This window comes from Megalobrama amblycephala, linkage group LG13 (genome assembly GCF_018812025.1).
Source record: "Megalobrama amblycephala isolate DHTTF-2021 linkage group LG13, ASM1881202v1, whole genome shotgun sequence".
NCBI classification, from domain to species: Eukaryota; Metazoa; Chordata; class Actinopteri; order Cypriniformes; family Xenocyprididae; genus Megalobrama; species Megalobrama amblycephala.
In genome coordinates, this window is record NC_063056.1 from 28,769,006 (window position 1) to 28,790,886 (window position 21,881).

General features: G+C 36.8%; 2 protein-coding genes across 3 annotated transcripts; both read left to right on the forward strand.

Annotated features, from left to right (window-relative positions):
• The first annotated feature begins 60 nt into the window (after positions 1 to 60).
• Positions 61 to 4,577, forward strand: LOC125243127. The gene is made up of 2 exons (XM_048152479.1): positions 61 to 3,858; positions 4,444 to 4,577. Exon 1 carries the CDS (start codon positions 848 to 850, stop codon positions 1,985 to 1,987), a length of 1,140 nt encoding a protein of 379 aa, XP_048008436.1. The 5' UTR covers positions 61 to 847; the 3' UTR covers positions 1,988 to 3,858; positions 4,444 to 4,577.
• A 3,055-nt stretch (positions 4,578 to 7,632) lies between these two features.
• Positions 7,633 to 21,338, forward strand: LOC125243978 (amine sulfotransferase-like). 2 transcript variants are annotated; one of them, XM_048153870.1, is made up of 8 exons: positions 7,634 to 7,844; positions 10,361 to 10,471; positions 17,071 to 17,232; positions 18,081 to 18,289; positions 18,395 to 18,521; positions 18,621 to 18,715; positions 20,088 to 20,268; positions 20,830 to 21,338. In XM_048153870.1, exons 4-8 carry the CDS (start codon positions 18,092 to 18,094, stop codon positions 20,958 to 20,960), a joined length of 732 nt encoding a protein of 243 aa, XP_048009827.1. In that variant the 5' UTR covers positions 7,634 to 7,844; positions 10,361 to 10,471; positions 17,071 to 17,232; positions 18,081 to 18,091; the 3' UTR covers positions 20,961 to 21,338. The 2 variants fall into 2 exon arrangements, with proteins under 2 accessions (XP_048009826.1, XP_048009827.1); XM_048153869.1 differs by lacking the exon at positions 10,361 to 10,471 and having other exon boundaries at positions 7,633 to 7,844.
• Positions 21,339 to 21,881: the final 543 nt, after the last annotated feature.

Genomic DNA, 21,881 nt, shown 5'->3' on the forward strand with positions numbered 1-21,881 from the left:
TGTGTGAGTCTTCAGTTCTTCAGATTTTGATTCATTGAATGATTAGTTAATTTTGTCTTTCAACTACAGTTGTATGCACATGGTATCCATTGTTGAACCTATCAGTGGCCTTACGCACTCTGAATTACTCTGAACTAGCAGCGTCTGACTCCACTTTTCCATTCACCGGCGAAAGTCAGATCATTAGAGAACCTTACTTCCTTTCTCTGTGTCCTGATCAAATGCGTAATGTGTTAAAATATGCTTCCTGATTTAATCAAGGCAGCAGACCTGCAAGTCAAGGACAGACCGGAATCTCACAATCACTTCAGAGCAGCGGTGTAGTCTAGGGTCAGCCTGTCAGTGCTCAGACCATAAGCCGCACACTGCATCAAATTGGTCTGCATGGCTGTCATCCCAGAAGGAAGTCTCTTTGTGACACCTCCATAAAAGAGAAAACATTTTTCAATTAATGTTTTGATGATTATTTATTTGTTTATATTTTTGTAAACTATTTGTATGTAAACCATTTTCTGCAGAAGAAAGTGATGAGGAGGCACAACCCATTGTGAATCCCATAGGAAATGAGATGGGAAGAATAGATTCTGAAATATCAAACCTCTCTCAATCTGTCCAAGAATTACGTGTTGAAATTAACACATTAAAAGATGGTCTTCGAACTTCCAGTGAAAGTGCAGTAAACCGTGAAGCTGTATTCAGAGATGCTGTAAATCAACGCTTTGATGACATTGAAATTTTCATGTAAAGATCTTTGGCTAAGCTAGAGAAAGGTGTTATAGATTGTCTTCAAAGAAGGGATGAACAGTAGCGAAAGGAAGTTGACCATATCAGGAAAACCAGTACTCCCATGACACGTTTTTCTTTTGGGGCTGCTACCTCAGATAGTGAGAGAATGCATTCAACGATGCCCACAGCTTCCTATCCTAAACCCCCAATCAATTTAGAGTTCCCTAGTTTTGGAGAAACCAAAGAAACCAGTGATGTAGTGGAATTTGTGGAGCGGTGTGAAAATTTTTTAACACTCCGACATATGTCGGACACAGAACTTGTAGCCATCCTAAATGCTGTTCTCTCTGGACCGGCCAGGAGTTGGTGGCTGGCAGAAAGAAATAAGGTCCATAACTGGGGTGAGTTTAAAAAAGCATTCTTGGGAGCATTCCTTCCCACTGACTATCTCACTGAGGTAGAGAAACAACTTAAAGCTATGATACAAGGTTCTGAACAATGTATTGGAGATTTTGCTTATGATTATAGGGCATTATGCTTAAAGTGGAAGGCTGATCTTCCTGAAGAAGAAGTGGTTAGAAGAATCCTAAATAATTGCAATGCTTCTCTGGCAGGAAGCCTAAGGGGTGCTGTGCATACAGTGGAGCAATTAGTCAAGGTTGGATCACTGGTGGAAAGAGACCTCAATTCCAAAAGAGATTGCTGGGCTAAGGTAAACCAAATTAAAGCCAATGAAAAAGGGAAGAAAAATCCAACAGCCCGTTATGTTAATACCTCCAAACCCCTGTCTGGACCAACTCAACATCTTGCACTAGTGCAGTCGACCACTCCTCCATTGCTTCAAGTGGTTTTGGGAGTTTGTGGTAAGCAAGTGGAGGCTATTCTAGATACTGGCTCCACGTTTACCTTGATGCAGTGCCAGCTGTGGGAAGCATTGGCTGGACCAGGTGAGCCCATGAGACATTTTAATAGGACCTTTGTGTTGGCTGATGGGAAGACACAGACCTCAGAAGGCCGAGTCCCCATTACCTACGAGTGGCATGGGATGATGTGGACAGTTGACACTTATGTGATGGCAGACAAACAACTTGCATTTCCCCTTATATTAGGCTTGGATTTTTTGGGTCAAGCAGGAGTGCGATTAAATGTGGGGGAGAAGAATTATGAACTGTTTATCCATTTCTCTGCCAGCCACTTGGAGGACCATTATGGAGCCAGCAGGAAGAGCAAGTTATCAATGTGTATATGGCTGTGCCCCTAGAGGCTGGAATGTCTGAGCCATTAAATGCTGTGGAATCACCATTAAAGGATGATCTAATACAGTGTTATCTGAAGGTAGTAAAACAACTATTGCATGCATGGCCTTCTGTCTGTTTGGACAAGTTGGAAAGGACAAACCTGACCAGCCACCAGATTCTAAACACAGATGACATCCCAGTAAGGTGTAAAGCCTATCGAGTCTTACCGCTAAAGAAGGAAATAATTCGAGAAGAGATCCAAAAAATGATCTAAGATGGCATCATTGAGCCCTCACAATCTCCTTGGGCATCCCCAGTGGTACTTGTGCCTAAACCTGATCAATGCTTATGGTTCTGTGTTGACTGTAGGCGTTTAAATGCCAAAACCCCTCAAGATGCTTATCATGGATGATGGGCATAGGATATTTTAGAATCTATGCATGGGGCACAATATTTCAGCACCCTTGATTTGAAATCAGGGTACTGGCAAGTGGAAATGGAGAAGAGTAGCCGGGAAAAGACTACTTTCATCACCCCCTTTGGCCTATATCATTTTTTGACTATGCCTATTGGGCTGAAAAATGCAGGAGCTACTTTCCAGAGGCTCATGGAGAGAGTGTTGGGGGAGTTGAGAGGCAGCATCTGTTTTGTGTATATTGATAATATCATTGTATACTCTCCATCTAAACAGCAGCATCTTCAAGATCTTGAAGTGGTTTTTGGTAGACTCCATAGGGCCAATTTGACCCTGAACTTGAAGAAGTGCCACTTTCTCAAGACTGAGCTAAGATTCTTGGGCCATGTAGTCTCAGGAAAAGGGGTGGAAGTGGATTCAGAGAAGACAGCTGCTATTACTAACTATCCCGTTCCACATGATCTTCCTTCTTTGTAGAGGTTTCTGGGCCTTATTGGACGGTACCACAAATTCATTCCACATTTTACTGAGCTTGCTGCCCCTTTGTATCATTTGCAGAGGAAAAATGTTGTGTGGGTATGGACCAAAGAGTGCCAGCAGAGTGTAGAGAGGTTGAAAGCAGCTCTGCGACAAGCCCCTGTGTTGATCCAACCAGATCCGTGTCATTCCTTTCAAGTACAAACCGATGCTAGTGCTACTGGACTGGGAGCGGTACTTACACAGAAGATTGGTGAGGAAGAATTGGTTATCGTTTATGCCTCAAGGAGTCTAAGGGGAGCCGAACTAAACTATTCTACATCCAAGAAAGAGTGCCTGGCTGTGGTGTGGGCAGTAGAAAAATGGCACCACTACCTCAAGGGGGTACCCTTTGTAGTATATACTGACCATGTAGCACTGTCCTGGGCCTTTAACGCTCCAAAGACTACATCTCGACTTACCAGATGGACCTTGAGGCTACAACGGTTCCAATTCCAGGTTCAGTATAGAAAAGGGAGAATGAACGTGGTACCTGATGCTCTATCTAGGTCCAGCCAAGATCAAGCAATTGTGGCAGCATGTGTACCAAAAAGGACCTCCCCATGGAATCTGTGACACCTCCATAAAAGAGAAAACATTTTTCAATTAATGTTTTGATGATTATTTATTTGTTTATATTTTTGGTAAACAATTTGTATGTAAACCATTTTCTGTGGGGGCAGGGGATGTGTTACATTGAATGGGAATGTGTTGGGGGAAGGAAGGACTCTTATTGTAAAAGGCCTCTGGGTAAGGAAGTTGAGAGGCGGCCATTTTGAGGGAAGTTGTAGCTCATGAGGTGGCATGCGTGAAAGACAGGCCAACAAAGGAGTGCCTGGTGATTTTTGAGGCCTTTTACCAGTGGACTATCACCTTTTCTCTTTTTGGGATCATTTGAGGATTACTTTTTTTCCTCTTCAGTGGCATTGCCTTAGGATTCCAGAAAATCCCTGAGAAGTGAATGTGGGTGAGACCGTTGAGGGTTTTTGACTTTTTCTCTCTTACACATTTTTCCTTTTTGCTGGGATTATCTTGATTTTTGGACTGCTTTTTTTGTTCTGGACTCTGATTGCTGGTATTTGGTTCTATGGGACTTTGTAGGTCTTGTTCAAGGCACCATTTGATGCATGGACTCAATTCAGTTATGAGTGTTGTATGTGTTTTGAATGAAGTTTGTTAATATATGCATTGATCAGTGAGAGTCTAATGCTTTGTACATGCTTTATTAAATTGAGAATGTTAAGGTATTCCAACCAACACTAACCTAATAGAACCCTGTGGTAACAATGAGACTTAATTTGTTACATCTTCTAAAGATGATGCACAAGAAAGCCCGCAAACAGTTTGCTGAAGACAAGCAGACTAAGGTCATTGATTACTGAAACCATGTCCTGTGGTCTGATGAAACCAAGATAAACTTATTTGGTTCAGATGGTGTCAGGCGTGTGTGGCGGCAACCAGGTGAGGAGTACAAAGAAACCTGTATAAAATGAAAATGCATAAAACCACTGAAGGTTTGGACTTAACTGGTTAACTTTTCTGTTTCAGGCCTTATGGAAGCTCTGTATAGGTACTACCAGAGGGATGCCTCTGACTGTGCGCATGTGTGGCTCTGTGCTGAGACTGATCACTTCTCTTCTTCGGAGGGGGACAAAGGTTGGGGATGCGGCTACAGAAACTTCCAGATGCTTCTTTCATCTTTGCACAGGATGGAGCAGCATAGCCTTTTACCTGGTAGAACATCAGCAACATCATGTTATTCTCGTAGCTCCTTGTTGAAAAGTACCTATCATAAATGTTCCTTCAGTTTCAGTTCCCAGCATTCCGAGAGTACAGGCCCTAATCGAGGAGGCGTGGGCTCAAGGTGCAGATCCTCAGGGTGCTTCACACTTCAAACATCGGCTGCAGGGGACACGGGCTTGGATAGGAGCTACAGAAATCTATGCAGTTCTCACCTTCCTTAGTGTGAAGTACATATTGAAACCCCAAGTTTACATTCACACATACACTACCATTCAAAAGTTTGGGGTCACTAAGATTTTTGTTTTGAAAGAAATGAATACTTTTATTCAACATGGGTGCATTAAATTGACAGTAAAGACTTCTTATGTATTGCTGTTTCTTAAGAAAATTGTTTTGAACTTTGATAATAAGAAGAAATGTTTCTTTAGCACCAAATCAGCATATTAGAATGATTTCTGAAGGAGCATGTGACAATGAAGCCTGGAGTAAAAGCTGCTGAAAATTCAGATTTGACATCACAGGAATAAATTACATGTTAAAATATATTACAATAAAAAAAACTTTTTTTTTTTAAATTGTAGAAATATTTTTCAATATTATTGTTTTGACTGTGTTTTGACTGAATGACTGCATTATTAGTGAGCGCATGAGACTTATTTTTAAAAAACACATAAAAAATCCTACTGACTCTAAACTTTTGAGGGTACATTTATATCTAAATAATATTAATTTCATATATTAACTTTCTTTGATATTTTTAGAGTCCAAATTGTGGATTTTCACAAGCCCGCTGGCCCAGGAGACACACACCTCAGAATGTTTGAGTGGGTAAAACAATATTTCTCACACTCTGCCAGTAGGAGTGCAAGACTGCTGCCGAAAATTGGAGCAGACAACGTTACCACCTATATACCTCCAGCACCAAGGTATTTCAAGGCTCAGGTTTCTCTTGTAAACTGCTTTAATCAGAATAAAGTGAATGTATTGTCCCTCATGAAACTCAAGATAGCATTGACCTCACAGAAAAAGAATAGATTTGTAAGATGAGGTACGTGTTATTCTGTCTTTATGATCAGGCCACAGTCGCTCAATCGTAGGAGTGGAACAGAAAGTAAATGGCAACCTGTCCCTGCTCCTCTTTGATCTGGCGTTTGCACCTGGGGAAATGAGGAGAGTGCTGTCGCAGGATACAGCAGCTTCTATGGTACGCCGTATACGCAAATTCCCCGGTGGCCTAAAACGCAGATAATATCAAGTGGTCGCCGTAGAAGGGGTGCTAACACCTGAAGAGAAACAGATAATTTAGACCTACAGCTTTAAGAATTCATTGCTTTAGTTATTTATTTGGGCATCATAACTTTTGAAGTGCACTATTATTTATTTTTTATTCATTTACTCTTAATTTCAGTAATGTATTTCATCTAGATATTTTGTATGGGCAATCTAAACTGAATGCCGTGTTTGTTTTTCAGAGCCGCATTCTTAATTCAAGGACACTATGTGCTGAGAAAATTCCTTGATGCAATTGTGCTTATCTGCTGACTGCATATCTACTGTAGTTCCTGCTACTTTTATATGCCATTCTCTTGAAACAGACTAATAAAACACTGTGTTTTTGTATAAATGTCAATAAACCATAACAAATCTAGTTTTATTTTACTAGCTGCACAATAAGTCAGTTATTATTGACATAATGTGTGTGAATCTTCAGTTCTTCAGATTTTGATTCATTGAATGATTAATTCATTTTGTCTTTCAACTACAGTTGTATGCACGTGGTATCCATTGTTGAACCTATCAGTGGCCTTACGCACTCTGAATCACTCTGAACTAGCAGGGTCTGACTCCGCTTTTCCAACCTGCCGGCGAAAGTCAGACCATTAGAAAACTTCACTTCCTTTCTCTGTGTCCTGATCAAATGCGTAATGTGCCAAAATATGCTTCCTGATTTAAGGACAAACAGGAATCTCACAATCACTCCAGAACAGCGGTGTAGTCTAGTTTTTTGTAGTGAGTATATACTGTGATATTTTCCCTCCCAGCCTCATACTCACCCGTCCCAGAGTGACACCCCATGAGCACCGCCACATTCACTAATCCATATAGTATGCAACTGATCTAGGCTAATTGAGAGCATTCTGAAAGACTGCTTATGTGTGTTTTATCAAAATGTCAATTTATTATAAGCAACACAAGACTTTAACAGCCAATGACATTTACATTTGAAGAGACTGGACTGATTTTCTACCGTTTAGTGTCAATCACCATCTAACTTAGCCAGTAAAGATCTACATTAGTTGTTATATGACTATGGTCCCTGGATCATAGGTTTTATCAGCTGGCAATTTTAAGAGTGCAAGTTGCAGCTATTATTATACCAATAATGGAAAGATGAGGCTTATCAGTGTGTCACAATATCCCTGTTTTTACTTTTTGTTTTGTACCATTTCCTGCAATCTGTCATATAGTTATGCATTTCAATTCACTAACTTGCAATTTGATATCAGTTATTTTGGATATACTGTATATCAGGTAGAGTACATGGCAAATTTTCTCAAGGAAAAAAAATCTCTCAATGCTGTAAAATATACATGGGAATCAGTTGGTACTACATTAATATTGAAGGTTAAAATTAACTGAAAACTTAAATTACACGTAAGGATATATATATATATATATATATATATATATATATATATATATATATATATATATAATACAGTTATAATAGGCCTACTAACTTTAAAATGATTTCTACTCCAATTCGTTTTTTTTTAAATGGTGGCTGTCAACTTGACGTATTCAAACATGCATTAAATAGGCTATTGAAGAACATTAAAAAAATTATAATTATGTAATATGGTGCATATATTTAGCTAAATGCTCCTCTCTAGAGTTCATTTTTCTAGCTGACTAACGAGTTTATGACCACTGAATGTTTGTTCTGGTTGACGTTGGAGTACAACATGTTTTAAGTCTTTCCGCGGTTGAAACACTGATTATGCGATTACACGAGACATGATTCGGATTTGTTTTGTTTTTTATTTCGAAGTAAAATGGGCAGTATTTGAAATATGAGAAAATCCTTGACCTTCCTAGTGGGTATGGACTACTAGTATATATATATAGGCTACCTGCGTATCACATAGACTACACCACTGCTCCAGAGAGAGAGAGACACAGAGAGAGACAGAGAGAGATGGCAGGTAAGTGAACCGCAGAGCAAACCCTGATCAGGTAGGCAGTGAACTCTGGTTTAGGACATTTTAACACACTTTATGTGGCTTAATATACAAAAAAATCTGTGCTTAATCTAAAGGCCAGGTGGAGTATGCGAATTCACCCTCATAATGCGATTATAATGGGATTTTAGTAATATTGCGATTAAACTTTACCTGAGGTTCATGTAAACGCAATACTTCGATCAAACGTAAGCTCACAATCGTAACCATAATCGTATTAAACTAGGTGGTGTACGCCGATATTAATTGCAATAAAGTTTTTCACACAACTTCATGAATAAACTCCGTGCCATTATTTTGAAGTTTTCTCTTCTCAAAATCGCTACACTATGTCAACACAACTCGCTCTGCAGTCTCGTATCTTCATCTTCTAGACAGCGCGAAGAACGCGACGGCATTGCGACATTTATAACATCTAGTAAATCTATAAAAAATGTATTTTGATGTGAGTAGATTAAAACAATGACCGGTAACATGCATACGCATATCTAAGTGTGGTATAACCATACTTATTAGCGAATAATCAGAGTAATGAAACTTGCATGAGTGGAGTTCTCGTGTCGTGTAAACATCGAAATAATCGCATTATTGGTGCACATGTAAACGTAGTCATATTATTCAATTTTCCTCTTTTTGTTGATATCTTTTATTCATTTATTTTATTATTTTTCCATGTTATGAATCATATTAATCTTTTCTTTATGAATTCTAAATCCATTTTTTTTGTCTTGTGTTACATGATTGTTCTTGTACGTGTTGATTTCTTTAATCGTTTAGTCTGATATGTTTGATTATTTCCAAATCTTGGTCTCTCTTCTGTGCTGGCCATGGTGACCTAATCAAACCTGCTAGGCTACATTTTGTCTTCAAGTTAAAGGCATAGTTCACCCAAAAATGAAAATTTGATGTTTATCTGCTTACCCCCAGGGCATCCAAGATGTACAGTACAGTCCAAAAGTTTGGAACCACTAAGATTTTTAATGTTTTTAAAAGAAGTTTCGTCTGCTCACCAAGGCTACATTTATTTAATTAAAAATACAGTAAAAAAAAAAGTAATATTGTGAAATATTATTACAATTTAAAATAACTGTTTTCTATTTGAATATATTTCACAAAGTAATTTATTCCTGTGATGGCAAAGCTGAATTTTCAGCATCATTACTCCAGTCTTCAGTGTCACATGATCCTTCAGAAATCATTCTAATATGCTGATCTGCTGCTCAAGAAACATTTAATGTGTACATGTTGTACAAAATATTTGTGTACAATATTTTTTTTCAGGATTATTTGATGAATAGAAAGTTCAAAACAACAGTGTTTATCTGAAAACTAATCTTTTGTAACATTATAAATGTCTTTACTGCCACATTTGATTGATTTAATGCATCCTTGCTGAATAAAAGTATTCATTTCTTTAATTTCTTTTCAAAAAAATAAAAATAAAAATTCTTACTGACCCCAAACTTTTGAACGGTAGTGTATAATGCTACAGAAGCTTTGTATTTCAGATAAATGCTGTTCTTTTGAACTTTCTATTCATCAAGGAATCCTGAAAAAAAAAGTACACAAATGTTTTCAACATTGAAAATAATCATAAATGTTTATTGAGCAGCAAATCAGCATATTAGAATGATTTCTGAAGGATCATGTGACACTGAAGACTGGAGTAACGATGCTGAAAATTCAGCTTTGCATCACAGGAATAAATTAGGCTACTTTGTCAAATATATTTAAATAGTAACGTTACACAGTTATTTTAAATTGTAATAATATTTCACAATATTACTGTTTTTTAATTGTATTTTTAATTAAATAAATGTAGCCTTGGTGAGCAGACGAAACTTCTTTAAAAAACATTAAAAATCTTAGTGGTTCCAAACTTTTGGACTGTACTGTAGGTGACTTTGTTTCTTCAGTTGAACACAAATGATGATTTTTAACTCCAACCGTTGCCGTCTGTCAGTCAAATAATGGGAGTGAATGGTCACACAATTTGTAAGAGTCATAAACATGCACAGACAAATCCAAATAATCCAAATCCAAATAATCATTTGTTATCATAGTTAATGTATTAGGTTAACTAACATGAACTATGAGCATTTGTTACAGTATATATTAAGCTTTGTTAACTTAATGTTAGTTAAAAAACAGTTGTTCTTTGTTCATGTTAGTTCAGTGCATTAACTAATGTTAAATACAACTTTGATTTTATTAATGTATAAGTAAATGTTGTAATTAACTTAAACAAAGATTAATAAAGGTTGTATAAGTGCAGTTCATTATTAGTTCATGATAACTATGTATAATAATATATAATATATTTAATATTTCGTATTTTGTGGGGATTTCACAGTACTAAAGAATATTAACTTCTAAATTATGCAGTATTCAACAGACATAATTACATTATATTATATATTTATCCAATGTAGACTATGAAGGTTTTTGAATGCCCTGTTTTTTATGTCCTCCTCAAACAGATCAAATATTGACGGACAACAAAAAAACTGCTGCACTGCTACTTTTACGTCGAAGACTGAAAAATAGAGGCAATCGAATTTGCCTGTGCTTTGTTATTTCGCATCACTGAGGTTAGTGTATGGAAAAATGGCACAAAAGAGCAAAATAATATATTAGAAAGGGCTACGTTTATTATACATTTTCCCCAAATATGTTTAGACCTTACTCAAGCTGTTGATCTCAGAATGTAAAACAAGTGTATCTTGTAGCACAGGGTGAAATCAGTATGTACATTGACGATTTGAGGGAAATATAATATAAATTTAATATAAAACCTTGAAATGGCGCTCTGTGGCGCGGCACGATTTTGAACAACTTCCTGAGTCGTAGCTGGGCGCCGCGGACAGGCGCCGAATGTCGCCGCCGGTGTGCGTACTCTCATAGAAAACAATCCCTGTGTCTCAATCAGCTCCCTAGCTCCCTAGGTTGTGAATCAGTATATAATTAAAGTGAATGTGGCTGATACCCTGATCAGTGCCCTGACTACTGAACTAGGGAGTTCAGTAGTCAGGGTACCGCGCAGTATCATTATTTCTGTCTTACAATAATACACATCATCACAGAAGTACTGATATAAAGTAAGGTGACCAGAATTCTGAAATGGAAACCGGGGACATTTCAAAATACCACCGAAATCTAATTTATTATTATCTATTAAAGGTGCAATATGTAATATTTTCTGTCCGTTAGCGGTCTCTAGAGGCCTATTCAAAACAAAGGCATAGCTTGATGATGCCAAGTTTGAGCACGGATTCTTGGGACATGTGGTCTTCGCTTCAACCAAAGAATATACACTAACAAGAAGCGAAAGTCAATAGAACGTTCCATTGCAACACCGGCGCCCAGCAGCAGCCCTGCGTTTCCGCCATTTTGGGGGTGAAAGCGAGTCGGCAGCCTACTAGTTTCTATGGCAATATCAGCTGCTTTGTTAAAACAAAACGTACATTAAAGCTGAAATCCAACCTGAATGATGACAACACAGAATAAAATAGCTACTATGATCATCAAATCCTTTTTTACAGTTTATTTTACTGACTTTGTGTTTAAGTCTTCCACTTTTTTCACAAAACCTTTGCTCTTTAGAAACCCAGTCAGTTTGGGTTCAAATTCTTTAAAAGGCTTATAAACACTGAATTATTACCAACATATGAAATTAAATTAAGGACATGCATCAGAAAAATTGGGAATGTTGGACAATAAATATGATGTTATATGAATATAACAGCTTGATTTTGCAGTGTTGTCTAATGTCCATTAAAGCAAAAGTGTCCAAAAGTGTGAATTATGCGATAACGGACAAAGCAATGCATCATGTATTTTAAGATCATTATGTTTGTAGCGTGATCCATTAATATAGCCTATTTCAATTCAGACCTAGATATTATTATTATTACTCCACTAGGTCTAAAATATATTGCTTGCTGCAAACATGATGATCTTAAATTTATTACTTATTAATTTACTATTAATAAATGTGTAAAGTTGCATAAAATGGAAATACTCAATGTAGTAGGCTAACTACGTTACCTCAGATGGTTGAATGGTTGGATTCCACAACTGGTAAAATAAAACATATATAAGACAATACAACATTTACTGTAGAAGCCATACAGTTTACTGGTGACTTAATTTAAAAAACTGTTCTATGGCGCTTCTGATTTGGCAGTGAGATTCGCTGATTTTGGGTGCGTAAGATGTGAAGGATTCTATGGTCCAGTTAGTGGTTTCAGACCGCAGTAAAGATAGTTTGCCGTTTGATATTCAGATTTCTTTTGGCTATAAATACATGGTGAGCTGGCATAGACATGCAAATAATACCGAATATCATTCTCCATGATTTGTGAATTAAGGTGACGCTGTCCTTTGGGCCGAAATCAGGGGGTTTTTTTCATAGCGACTGTTAATTTTATAATGGCTATAGCTCCAAATGTTGGACACTTAGAGGAATGAAACCGGTGTCATCTTCACCAGCTTGACCTGTGAATTTTTTCACAGCAAAGATCTTGTCCGTAAACCCCTTGGTAACTCCGCCAGTAAGGAATGTGAAAGAAAGGCATTCTTCATGTTTAACGTCTATTACCAATAAACACGCAGACTGCTGGAATAAAAGAACATTGTTTTAGGTCGAGCTCGATTTGTGAAAACTTTCAAAGGTCAGTTTTGGTCAGCTGACCCTTCCCAGGGTCAGTAACATCACTATTCTGATCTGTGAAAACTTTCACAGTTGAGTTTTGGTCAGCTAACGGTTCCCTGGGTCACTAACTTTGCTATTCTGATCTATGAAAACCTTTAAATGGTCAGTTTTGGTCAGCTGACCCTTCCCATGGTCAGTAACATCACTATTCTGATCTGTGAAAACTTTTACTGTTGAGTTTTGGTCAGCTGACCCTTCCCTGGGTCATGTACATTATATTATCTCAAAGCTGCCCTACAAGTTGCACGAAAGATGGAGAGCCCATGCTTACGAGTATGAGGAGCACAACAGAAGAAGAGCCAAGTTCATTCAGTTGGTGGAGTTTGTTGATCGCCAAGCAAAAGTAATATCAAACCCACTTTTTGGAGATATGGAGGTTTTGACAGGTGATAAAAAACACACCAACAAGTCTCTTCAAGGAACCAAGCTGAAAAGAGAAGGAAAAAGAAGCAGCAGTTTTGTAACTGACGCCAAACAAGTTGGTGAAACTCAAAAAGACTTGACTATGATGAAAACCAACAGTACATCAGTCACCAGTGCCTTCACAAGGCCTTGTGCATTCTGTGAGAAAGGTCATACCTTGGAGCAATGTTACCAGTTCGGTGCTAAGTCATATAAAGACAAGCTGGACTTTTTAAGAAAGAGTGGATTTTGCTTTGGATGCTTAGTGAAAGGACACTTAAGCAAAGACTGTAACAGAAGAAGCACATGTCAGCTATGCTCAAAGAAACATCCTAGCATGTTACACTTAACCACACAAGACAAGATTCCTGAGAAGGAAATGGTTAAAGTTGAAAAGACTGAAGTTAACACTTTACCTGCCACAGTGAGTCATGAGACAAGTGCCTACACCAGGGCCGGAGATGACTGTGTTCTTGCCATAGTACCAGTCAAGATAAAGTCCAAAAAAAGTGATAAGTTTGTGGAAGTGCAAGACGGTTGAATGTCCAGGGTAGAAAGATTGACATGATGCTAAGCACTATGAACTCAAAGAAACGACTGGAAAGTAATGTACTCACCTTTGCACAATAATCTCACAAAAATTTGTGCGAGTGGAGGATTTCATCTTACCAAATGGGCAAGCAACAGTCGTGCATTAAATAAAAGTGCACAAGTACATAAAAGTGGATACAGGCAGTGAGACAGAGCGCAAATGGTCATAATTACTTTAAGAAATACACTGGAGGGGGTCGATTACGTTCCCCTCCAATACATTTCTTATAGTAATATGACCCGTTGCTCTCTGTCTCACTGCCTGTATCCACTTTTATGTCCTTAAACATTCGTTTTTGGGGGTCGACAGCTTATAAAAACTTATTTCTGTTTTTTTTAAGTTTGTTAGCTGTACACCTTGTCACACAGCAGCTTTTAGACATTGTTCTGTTTTTTGTAATAAGTCAGAAAAGACAAGGAGGCAGCCTCACGCAATACAAACTCAATGGAGACGGTTGGATTGTTTTCCCCCCCGGTGGGCGTGGCTTTCAGATTAACATAAATGTGCTCTGTCTCTATGCCTGAGTGTGTAAAGCATCCCATCATTATACCCAAAGACTCACATGTCACAACTTTAATCTTAAGAGACATTCATGAGAGAATTGGACATTGCGGAAGAAACTATATGCTTTCAAAGTTGAGACAAAGATTCTGGCTGCCTTCTGCAAACTCCATTGTTAGGAAGTTTCTTTCCAGATGTGTGACCTGTAGAAAGAGTAGAGCAAAGGCTTCAGAGCAGAAAATGTCAGAGCCGCCACTCGACAGTAATGCCAGATCAACCACCCTTCACCAATGTCGGGGTTGACTACTTTGGACCGTTTGAGGTCAAACAAGGTAGAAGTAAAGTTAAAAGATATGGGGTATTGTTCATCTGCCTGACAACAAGAGCTGTGCATATTGAAGTTGCACATACACTGGACACAGACTCGTGTTTAAATGCCATCCGACGCTTTGTGTGCAGGAGGGGTCAGGTGTCAATCATGAGAAGCGACAATGGTTCTAATTTCGTAGGTGCTGAGGTTGAACTGCGCAAAGCCATTCAACAGTGGAACCAATCAAAAATGGAAAGCACTCAGGATCTCATTTTGGAGGACTGTGGGAAAGACAGATAAGGTCGGTAAGAAAAATCCTGAGATCTGTCCTAAAAGAACAAACACTTACTGATGAAAGCTTGCATACATTCCTGTGCGAAGTGGAAGGAATAATAAATGACAGACCACTTACCCTTACAACAGATGATCCCACAGATATGGAACCCTTGACACCTAATCACCTGTTATTAATGAAAAGGCAACCAACCTTGCCACCTGGACTGTTCAGAAAAGAAGACATATATGCATGTCGCAAGTGGAAACAAATTCAGTATCTTGCTGACCTATTCTGGAAGCGTTGTGTGCGTGAATATTTACCTTTGCTCCAGGAGCATCAAAAATGGACTCAAGTGAAGAAAAACCTTTCAACTGGAGATTTTGTCCTGGTAATTCATGACTCGTCCCCTAGAAATTCATGGGTCTTTGGAAGAATCATAAAAGTGTTTACAGATAAAAAAAGACTGGTAAGACATGTGTTGGTTAAAACTAAGACCAATACCTTGGAAAGGCCTGTTGACAAGTTGTGCCTTATATGTGAAATGGACTGTTAACTACTCCTCAGATATTAAGGACTGTTTCTCTGCCATATAAAAATATGGACATTTCAGAAAATAAATAATGGATACTTAAGGTCTTTAAAGTGATGCATAATGCAAATATTATTTCAGCATGGCTCTATTGTTTTTGTTAAAAAGGTAATTGTCAGTCTGCATGCCTGTCAATTAGGGGGCCGGAAATGTAAGAGCCATATTTCATATTTCACAATTTTATATTTTCACATTTTTATTATGTAAATTTGGTACAATAATAGTTTTGGTTAATAAGTCATTTATTGTTGAATATATTTATTTGGTTTATATGTGTTCTTACTGCGCATGTTCAGTGACGTCATTTTTTGGTAATGCATGCGAAAAGATATTGACGCACATGCAATAAGTTCAGACGAACGGTGGGAGAAAACAAAGCTTTTGTCTTATTTGAGATATAGCATAAATTGACTCATAAGTATAGTATCTTTACAAATAAATTGTTGAGAAGAGATTGCTGAGGAAGAGGATTATGCTGTATTTGAGAAATATGATTCTTTATTGAACCATGATAAAGGAAATTATGGACTTCGTGTGATGAATACAAGATAAGAAGAAACGCGTCAAAACTTGTGGAATAACTAAAAGACATTCACATGTTCCGTACAACACTCTTAAGAAGGTGCATGGTTTTACTATGGTAAGTGTAGTAACTATGGGTGAATGACAACGCCTTATTACGATGGCTAGACTATTTTACGTTACAGTTATAATTGTACTGCAAACAAAAACAAGCATCGCTGATTCCCTCCTGACAATCTGTTAACAGAATGACAATAGTTGCATCCCAAACCACACACTATACACTATGCACTTATACACTATGTACTTATGCACTATGTACTCATCCATGTAGTGCGTGAATTGTGTTAGGCCCAATGAGGTCTATATGTGTACCGAGTTTCATACAAATATATGCAAGTGTGTTTGATATACAGACCAAGTTTTCGGACCCCATTCAAGGAGGTGCCGTAGAGCTCCCATGCCACGAGTTTTTGAGCACGTTAAGGCCCCCCAAAAGCCCCGGATATTTGAAAAAAATCCTTAGAAAAACAATAGGGCCCTGCGCCTTAGTGGCTTGGGCACTAACTAAATCTGGTCTTACTTCATTAAAAAAATCTTTTCATATGAGTCAACTGAAAGTTAAAGCCATCACAGTCCATATGCTTCAGCAATAAAGGGCTCTAAAGAGGGGAATAGGAGGATCTTCACCCATTAACTTTGCCTATGGGTAGTCTGAAATGGCCTATTCGACAGCAACTGTAGATAATATGGTCCCAGCGATTTTTAAAATGGACACAAGTTACATTTTCCACCATCCACAGGATTGATTTTGTAAAGTTTGTTTCTATTAGGCTACTGATTCCATTCGGCTTGCAATTTCTTGAGGATTTAAGGGTTTATAATAAGTGTGAGGTCTGAAGGTGAAATTGCGCACACGTTTACCTATGAAAACAACATAAGAGTAGCGCATTTGAATGCATGTTTGTGATAATACATCATGTTTTCACTGGGAAAAAATTGGGATTAAACGGGTAAGGCATAAAAGCTGAAGAATAGCCTAATATAAGACTTTGTATGCTATGATTGCATGAATGTATTTACACCTTTTTAGTTCGATTCAAATATTACTTCAGGTCATAGAGTTATATATCACTTTATTTGTGCAAATATTTTTTGATGAATGTGAATAAACATGTATAAATTCTCAGTAAAGTAGTTTTGTTCTATTCTAAGCTTCTCTCTGAATGTAGACACTTGTATGTTTTTAATTTTACTCTGTATGCATCTCTTTTGTCTCTTAGAGTGTTTGAATAAGAGCAGCGGTGAGACCCCTGATTTTAAACTGATCTCCCATAGGGGCTTCAACTTTATATCTGGAATCCACTTTCCTGAGGTGGTGGATAAAATTCAGAACTTAGAGATTCGAGACTCCGATGTCTTTGTCATTACTTACCCCAAATCAGGTAAAATAGAAAACTACACGTTGCTGATAAAAGTGCAATATAATGTTATATGCAAAAAAACATAGAACATTTACATGTAACATCTCTCCTGTTTTTGGCTTAGAAAAAGGCATTGTTTATAAAGGTAGGGTGGGACTTGATTTTGTCCTTCGGGAATTGATTGGATTGTAGTAAGTTGGATGTTGCTTACTAAATGCAGTGTTGGGTGTAACTCATCACTAAGTAATTAAATACTGCAATTTAATTACTGTTCCCTAAAAAAAAGTAAAGGGATTACTCTTATTTTTTTGTAATTTAATTACAGTTACTTCTGTATTGATTAATATAGAACAATTCTAATTGAAACAATAGTATGTTTTTTTTAAATGTATGTTTTTAATGTAACCTCCCTTTAAATTCTTTGGTCAGTTCAAGAATAATTTATACCATTTCTAATATTTATTTGGAAGAAAAGGAGCAGTTTCATGTCTATCCTTGTATTGTCTAACTGGTTGAGGTTGATATGGGATTTAGAAAATAATTAGTAATAAATACTTTTTAGAGAGAATCATTAGTACAGTAATCTAATTACATAGTTGAAGATGTAATTATAATCAGGGGAGGGGAGGTTAACAGGCTTTTTTTTTTTTTTTTTTTTTTTAAAGATTACACGGGCATAGGATTTTTTTTTTAAATTATGATGTGAATGGATAAATCATTTATAATAAACATTGCATTCTGTAAACAAAAAAAAAAAAAAAAAAAAAAAAAAAAAAATCATAGTGACTTTAATAGACTTTTGACAGCTTAAATGTAATTTATTAGTGAATTTGTAAACATGTTTTTGTTTCTGTTGATTGTTTTGGCAGGCACTATTTGGATGCAGCAAATCCTTAGTCTAATAGAGGTCAAGGGAGATGTTAAAGCAACAAGTAATCAGCTGAATTCTGATCGCATCCCATGGATTGAGGTTTCAGACTCTGAGAAACTGTTTGTTTCTGCCCCCTCCCCGAGATTCCGTGTGTCTCATCTGGGATATAAATTCATACCACTTGGACTGAAACAAAAGAAGGGCAAGGTGAGATCGGTGTCACTGCTTCTAAGCCATTCCAATGATCTAAAATAAAAAATGTTTCGGTTACAAATGTTAATATATCTCTTCACTTTTCCTAATGACCCATAGGTCATCTATGTGGCCAGAAATCCAAAGGATGTTTTGGTGTCCTACTTCCATTTTCACAAATATGCAAACATGCTGGAGACCCCAAAAGACTTTGATGATTTTTTTGAGAAATTCATGGAAGGAAATGGTAAGCAAAATGCTTTTTCTTTAATCTAATACTGTAAGCTCCAATTTCAATCAAAACAACTGTTTAATTATCAATAGTTAAAAATATCATGTGTTTCAGTTTATGGCAATTGCTGGTTTGAGCATGTCAAGAACTGGTGCTCCCACAAAGACGAGATGAACTTCTTGTACATTACATATGAGGAGATGATCAAGGTTTGATTGATTTGATTGCCTGATAAATAAGATTTACTGGACCGTTTAAAGGTGCCATCAAATGTTCTTTCACAAGATGTAATATAAGTCTAAGGTGTCCCCTGAATGTGTCTGTGAAGTTTTAGCTCAAAATACCCCATAGATTTTTTTAAATTAATTTTTTAACTGCCTATTTTGGGGCATAATTAGAAATGCGCCGATTCAGGCTGTGGCCCCTTTAATTGCTCTCGCTCTCCGCCCCCTCCTGAGCTCTCGACTCTATCATTGCATAAACAACGTTCACACAGCTAATATAACCCTCAAAATGGATCTTTACAAAGTGACGGCTCTTGTCTCTGTGAATACAGTAAGAAACGATGGTAACTTTAACCACATTTAACAGTACATTAGCAACATGCTAACAAAACATTTAGAAAGACAGTTTACAAATATCACTAAAAATATCATGTTATCATGGATCATGTTAGTTATTATTGGTCCATCTGCCATTTTTCGCTATTGTCCTTGCTTGCTTACCTAGTCTGATGATTCAGCTGTGCACAGATCCAGACGTTAATACTGGCTGCCCTTGTTTAATGCCTTGAACATGGGCTGGCATATGCAAATATTGGGGTCATACATATTAATGATCACGACTGTTATGTAACAGTGGGTGTTATGTTGGATTTGCCTATTCTTCGGAGGTCTTTTAAACAAATGAGATTTATATAAGAAGGAGGAAACAATGGAGTTTGAGACTCACTGTCTGTCATTTCCATGTACTGAACTCTTGTTATTTAACTATGCCAAGGTAAATTCAATTTTTAATTCTAAGGCACCTTTAAAAGTTTGGGGTCACTAAGAATTTTTTCGAAAGAAATTCATAAATTTATTCATCAAAGATGCATTAAATCCATCAATAGTGAAAGATTAAAAAAATATTATTTAAATGAAATTCTGTTCTTTTGAACCCTCTATCCATTAAAGAATCCTAAAGAAAAAAAAGTTTCTACAAAAATATTAAGCAGCTCAACTATTTTTGAAATTGATAAGATGTGTTTCTTGAAGTATTTCTAGAATGATTTCGGAAGGATCACGTGACTCTGAAGACTGGAGTACTGGCTGGTGAAACTTTGCCATCACAGGAATAGATTACATTTTAAAATATGTTAAAATAGAAAACAGGCATTTTTAATTGTAATTTTATTGTATTTTTTTATCAGATAAATGCAGCCTTGGTGAGCATAAGAGACATTTTAAAAAATCTTATTTAAAAATTAGCATTAAAAAAATCATAAAACTTTTGACCTTAAACTTGTACATTATGTAACCTTGTTGGAGGAGGATCAGTCAAGAATTGTTGCTGTAACTTATCAGTGGTGTATGCTTGCAGGACTTGCGGTCAGTGGTTGAAAGGATCACTTCGTTCTTGGGGATGGACTTGACACCGCAGCAGTTGAATGAGGTTGTTGAGCACAGTATCTTCAGAAATATGAAGAACAATCCTCAGGCCAATTACCAGCTGGTCGATATCACCATGCTGAACCACCAGCAGGGAACATTTATGAGGAAAGGTATAGAACACCTCACTGTAATTCACTGTTAGCACACATAAAGTATAATTATCAAGTTCACTGTCAGTAAAAATTCTCACAATGAAGATTTTGTCATCATTTCATGTTGTTCATCGTTTCATGTTGTTCTAAAGCTGTATGACAAAAGGAGATGTTATCTTTTTTCCATATAATGATAAAAGGGGGCTGAGACTTTTATCCTGCTGATTCTGATTGTGATTAAGTGTGGAAAATAAGGGTGGGTTAATCATGACATCATCTTCATTTCATAATCATGAGAAGTTTTACTGATAGTGAACTTTATAATAATACTTTATCTGTGCTCATTTTTATCTCTTCAAGCCAAAGCTTTTTTTTTAACTCCTACAAACCACAGAATCTCTTGAATGTTTCCACCCATCTTATCATTGAACTTATGATAAGAACTAATGAACTTATGATATGAACTAAATCTGTTCTAAGACAGTCACTAATCTCTTCCATTAACTAATTTGAAAGTACTGAAACATGTTGGATTTAATTATAGACCCGAATATAACCTCACTGCTTAACTCTGAACAGGAACCGTTGGTGATTGGAAGAACTATTTCACTGTGGCACAGAATGAGAGATTTGACAAAGTGTACCAAGAGAAAATGAAAGATGTTCCTCTTTCGTTCATCTGGGACATGAGTGATCTTATCACATCATGATTTGTTTTTATTCAGTCTTTCCATGTAGGTAACAGTTTATAATAACTTTCAGTTATAAGTCATTTATGAATTATTAGTTAATGATGAACTAATCATTTACAAAACATGACTATACGTTCATAAATGATTGATAAGTGGTATGCTATTTACAAATGTGTTGTAAATTATCTTAAAAAAATGTGTAAATCATGAAATAAATCAAACAGATCATTAGTAGATGGTTTATAAATTATTAGTCAATACATTATTTATCACTTATAAATAATAGAAGTATTTGTCAAAATTGTTTTGTATCATTATCTCAATAAACAATTGTTAATCATGAACAAATGATTAACAAACCATTAATAAATGATCAGTATATGATTTATTGATGAAGTTGTAAGCTGGTCTTTGTTCAAAAGCACAAACATGCAGGTATGCTAAAGGACTATTTTTAAAGGTGCCATCGAATGTTTTTTTACAAGATGTAATATAAGTCTAAGGTGTCCCCCGAATGTGCCTGTGAAGTTTCAGCTCAAAATACCCCATAGATTTATTTTAATGAATGTTTTTAACTGCCTATTATGGGGCATCATTAGAAATGTGCCGATTCAGGCTGTGGCCCCTTTAATTGCTCGCGCTCTCCGCCCCCTCCCGAGCTCTCGACTCTATCATTGCATAAACAAAGTTCACACAGCTAATATAACCCTCAAAATGGATCTTTACAAGTGTTCGTCATGCATGCTGCATGCATACATCGCATTATGTGAGTATATTATTTATTTGGATGTTTACATTTGATTCTGAATGAATTTGAGGCTGTGATCCGTGGCTAACGGGCTAATGCTACACTGTTGGAGAGATTTATAAAGAATGAAGTTGTTTTTATTAATTATACAGACTGCAAGTGTTTAATAATAAAAATAGCGACGGCTCTTG

What these genes read in the sequence shown, in the direction of transcription:
- LOC125243127 (XM_048152479.1), top strand. Translation starts at nt 848, where the DNA reads ATGACACGTTTTTCTTTTGGGGCTGCTACCTCAGATAGTGAGAGAATG.
- LOC125243978 (XM_048153869.1), top strand. An exon ending in CATTACTTACCCCAAATCAG is followed by an intron (nt 17,233 to 18,080) that starts GTAAAATAGAAA and finishes TTGTTTTGGCAG; the next exon opens with GCACTATTTGGATGCAGCAA. An exon ending in GAAATTCATGGAAGGAAATG is followed by an intron (nt 18,522 to 18,620) that starts GTAAGCAAAATG and finishes CATGTGTTTCAG; the next exon opens with TTTATGGCAATTGCTGGTTT.